Source organism: Morone saxatilis, unplaced genomic scaffold, assembly GCF_004916995.1.
Source record: "Morone saxatilis isolate NCDOM2014 unplaced genomic scaffold, NCSU_SB_2.0 Contig17, whole genome shotgun sequence".
NCBI lineage: Eukaryota > Metazoa > Chordata > Actinopteri > Moronidae > Morone > Morone saxatilis.
In genome coordinates, this window is record NW_023339729.1 from 25,660,795 (window position 1) to 25,665,608 (window position 4,814).

At 44.2% G+C, this 4,814-nt stretch overlaps 1 protein-coding gene across 1 annotated transcript in view; it reads left to right on the forward strand.

Annotated features, from left to right (window-relative positions):
• Positions 1-3,571, forward strand: part of strn (striatin, calmodulin binding protein) — a gene marked incomplete at its 5' end in the record, with an annotated part of 11,128 nt that extends 7,557 nt beyond the window's left edge. The window contains 8 exon segments of the mRNA XM_035659675.1: positions 659-834; positions 934-981; positions 1,280-1,401; positions 1,486-1,653; positions 2,010-2,150; positions 2,480-2,581; positions 2,995-3,081; positions 3,160-3,571. Of these exon segments, the coding sequence (XP_035515568.1) occupies positions 659-834; positions 934-981; positions 1,280-1,401; positions 1,486-1,653; positions 2,010-2,150; positions 2,480-2,581; positions 2,995-3,081; positions 3,160-3,329 (1,014 nt within the window).
• Between the last annotated feature and the right edge of the window lie 1,243 nt (positions 3,572-4,814).

Here is a 4,814-nt window from a genome sequence, read left to right on the forward strand (position 1 = left end):
CTAGCTGTTTCCCCCTGTTTCTAGTCTTTATGCTAAGCTAAGCTAACCTGCTGCCGATTGTAATGTTAAATGTACCTGTATCTGTAATGTACCTTTTTAACTTTTACATGCTGCCACTTGGAAACGTCTTCAGGAGGTACGGCATCAGTCTCTATGCCGATGACACACTGCTTTACATTGCTGCATCTTCTGATGACTCAGGGACAATAAATGTATTTTTTAACTGTATTTCATCAAGTGATTGATGGAAGAGAACTTTCTACAGCTCAATCAGGACAAAATTGATGTCTTGATCATTGATACTAAAGCTCAGAGAGACAAACTCAAAGTGAAAGTTCAAGCAACTGGAATTAAACCCTTCAACAAGTAAAAAAATTATGTTAGATTCAGTTTTTCAATTCATTGTTTTTAATTTAAGTCTTTTCAATTTATTTTTCCTTTTTCTTTTATGATATCCATTTTGTGCTTTTGATTAGCTTTTTCCTGATAACATTTAAATTGGGTAAAATAGAAAAATATAATTTCATTTAGTAGACAGTAGCGTCTCTATAAAGTCTGTCCACAGCCTCAGTTTGTTGTTTTTCTGATTTCCTCTCACTGCATTATTCTGCCTCAAAGGTGACAAATAAGAGTAAAGTACCATCACTCCCTCCCTCAGATCACTAATAACAAAGACGCTCTAAGGAAGACCTGGAACCCAAAGTTCACCCTGCGGAGCCACTTCGACTCGGTCCGGAGTCTGGCCTTCCACCCGGTGGAGCCCGTCCTGGTCACCGCCTCCGAGGATCACACCCTCAAACTGTGGAACCTCCAGAAGACGGCGCCCGCCAAGAAGTAAGAGTTTAATTTAAAACTCAGCTCAGCTACATAAATCTTTTAGAGACGGGACTTTATTTCTGTTTTCTGATACAAACTCTGTTCTTTATCCTCCAGATGTGCTGCTTTAGACGTGGAGCCGATTTACACATTCAGAGCTCACAGGTCAGATCCAGTTTACTGTTTAAAGACGTTCTCAGTAGTTCACTGAACAGCCTCTGGTGGTACTATTAACAACAGTTTAATTAAAGTTACATATAGAACCATTAATGCCATTAAAAAATAAATGCGACATAATTATGAAATGATTGATCTATATTATTAATGTCATTAATGTAAATAATTCCTATAACGAGATAAAATGCAAATATAAATCTGCCTATTAGTCAAGCGACATAGTAGGGTTTATTACTTTATAATAAAGTTACATGAGCTTTATGTTAAACTCTTTGTGTTCATGTAGCGGAGCTGTGCTGTGCGTCACCATGAGCTCCAGCGGGGAGCAGTGCTTCAGTGGGGGGGTGGACGGTACCATTCAGAGCTGGAACACCCCCAACCCCAACATCGACCCCTACGACTCATATGGTATGTTCCAGTAATAATGTAATGGCATGAAAGCTTTTGCAGAATATATAGTTTTTACACCTCTGTCTGTCATGGTTCTGGTAGAGCCCACTGTCCTGCGGGGGGCGCTGTGTGGTCACACGGACTCAGTGTGGGGTCTGGTCTACAGCTCGGCCCACCGTCGCCTCCTCTCCTGCTCGGCTGATGGAACGGTCCGGCTGTGGAACGCCGCCGACACCTCGCCGTCTCTCGCTGTGTTCAACGAGAGAGGAGGTGAGTCGTGAGTCTCAGTAACTAGAAGATAAATCTTAACTCCCAATAAGATTTCCTAAGGTTCAGGGTTCAGAGCTGTACTTAGAGTTAAGTGCTATTTTATCATGCTAAGATGCTAACGATGCCAATATCTCCGCAAGAATTTTTTTTTTTAATGATTTTTAAATCACATAATTTGTGGAAGAGTTGTGGCCAAAAATAAAATTCTTTTGGCAGAAAAATAATAATTCCTTGCATTTGTCATCGTCTATGTACAGTTTCTTCATTGTTCAGTGATTTACCTGATGTATGGCGGTGCAGTCGTTCTGATTGGCTGCAGGAACAAGGTGAACCTTTGCTGTCTGTGTTTGTGTCAGATCTCGGGGTGCCGACGTCCGTGGACCTGGTCAGCAGCGAGCCGGCTCACATGGTCACGTCCTTCAACACCGGCCACATCGGACTCTTCAACATGGAGACGCAGCAGCTCGTCCTGAAGCTGGAGTCAGCCGGGCCGCCAGGTAAACCAACCGACCAATCACTGGTCTCATTCTGTATTTAGTTCAGTATCACTGGTCTGTCGTCCACATTAAAGACATTATTCTGTATTTCTGTTAAAAAAGACTCAAACCAACAACAATGTGAGCTCATTGGTTCCTGCTGATATTGTTATCGTCTGGAGGAGGTTACGTCTCTGATAGTGTGTCCGTCTGTGTAAAAGAGACGCTTTATGTTATCTGCAGCCGCTGTGAGAGGACGCGTCTCTCTCAGCGTGCTTTTAGTCCTGATGGTCTGACGATTGTTGGTATTAAATGCTAATGTGGTCCATCTCACGTCCGCCTTCTCACAGAGGCTCCCTGCAAGATCAACAAAGTGCTGAGTCATCCCACGCTGCCAATCACCATCACAGCTCAGGAGGACCGACACATCCAGTTCTTTGATAATAACACAGGTAACACACAGCCGCCGGGTTCAGCTTGGGGAGACTAAAACCTGAGTTACAAACTGTACGTGGTGGGAGGGTCTAAGATGCGTTGTGGTTATTGTCGTCCACTACCAGGGACTAAAAGTCTGGATCTCGGCCTGATGATTCAATTTTGAGTTATTTCTTTACATTATGACAGACGTATTTTTGGGTTGATGTCTTTTGTTCCACAGATTTGGTGCAAAATTTAAGCATTTCTAACGGCTCTAGTATTGATAAGTATCCCTCCAAAATACCACATTAAGACATTGAGACCTCGAGGAACACCATAAAACAATTCTTTTGACATTTGGAAATTTCTGTAAAACATGTTATTATTAACATTATTAATTACTAATAAAACTGAAGAGTCATTTATTTTATTCTGTTTTGAATCGAAGGTAAGCTGATCCACTCGATGGTCGCCCACCTGGACTCTGTCACGAGTCTCGCTGTGGATCCAAACGGACTGTACCTCATGTCTGGAAGTGAGTATTGAAATTTAAAGAATAAATGATGTAGAAACACATCTGGACTCATCCTGATGACACGTTTCCTCTCGCCAGGTCACGACTGCTCCATCCGTCTGTGGAACATGGAGAGCAAGACGTGCATCCAGGAGTTCACCGCTCACCGCAAGAAGTCCGAGGAGTCGATCCACGACGTGGCGTTCCACCCCACCAAGTGCTACATCGGCAGCGCCGGGGCCGACGCGCTCGCCAAGGTGTTCGTATGACCTGAAACGGTCTGCGGCCGAGTGTCGGGCTCAGAGCGGAGAGGAGGCGCTGAGAGGGAGGGGGGCGGAGCTGAGTTCGGGTGAGGAAGCGGGAAACTGAAGGCGACAGACGCGGACTGCTCCTTTTAAGATTTGTCAAATATTCGTCCCCACCCACCCTCCTTCGGACTTAGGCTGGCCCGGGTCCCGAAACAAACCAACCTCTGGATGAGACGATGAATGAAACAGGAAGTGGCAAAAAATAAACACACAGGAACTCTCGGTACATTTAACTAAAGCTGGAATCTTCTTTCTTTAACTCGTCACTAAAAGCCCGACGCTTTGAGATATTGTTCATGATGATGTGCCTTTTTTCTTCACTACATAAATTCTTTTGATCAGACGGTGTGGGAGCGGCAAAACCCGTCGAATAACAACCCGGTTTGTAAAAACAGATTCAGTCAGTAAGAGACTGAATCCTCCGACCCGGCTTCATTTGGTTGTGAGTTTATTATTTCCTGTTCGAAACAACAACAACACTAAGTTACGACTCAGCCTGAAGAATCAGTCTGAACGTGGAGAGCGGCCGGTCACTAGGACAGAGCGTCATGCAGGAAGTAAGAGGTCAAAGGTCGTGGCCCTGAGCGGGTCTGGAGTCAGTGCCTTTGTGCTGAGTCAGCAGGTCGGATCACAAACATCCGAAGAGTTTCATTTCAAAATGAGAAACACACTGATTAACATAGAGCGACGCAGTGATGCTGTTTATCCTCCAACACAAGCTAATCTACAGTCGTCTTTTTGGGGGGGCAGCTGGGGAGTGAAAGGGGGGAGAGAGGGGACGACCCGCTGCAGGAAGGACCGAGCCTTCGTACATGGAGCTCTACCTGGCTAGCTATTTATCTTTAGCTAGCTAATGTTAGCTCATGGCAGCCTAAAGGAAAGCACTTTGGTTTATTTTCATACTCAAAAATCTAGAAAACATATATGTAAATAATAATCCAGCGGGCCCGATTATATTATATTTTTGACATTGTGTCGTAGGGCCGGAGGGAGGCGAACGGGGGCCCAGAAATGGCCCCTGTGCCGTCAGTTTATATTGTGTATAATTTTGAAATGAAACCCTTCAGCAGTGCGACCTGTTGTTAATGATACCTGTAATATACTGCACCCAGCCACCACCTGTAAACACACCTGCTGTCATGTGACACTGTGACAGTTCGGGCGAAGAGCGTCTCTTAAGTCTAAAATCTCTCCTGAAACCTGAAAAACAAAAAGAATCTGAAATATTTCCGCTCTGAGTTTCTGCTTGTTTGTCTTTCCTCACACACTGTAAGATATTCTGGACTGATTCAGCAGTTTGGATCCACATTGTGACGACCTGCTGCTTTTTATTGTGTATTTATGGTTGAAAGATCCTGACGAACTGCAGCGAGAGGAAACCTGCAGCGACGCTCATCTATTTGTTTTACTTTGATTATTTATTACGACTTTTAAAAGAAACGCCAA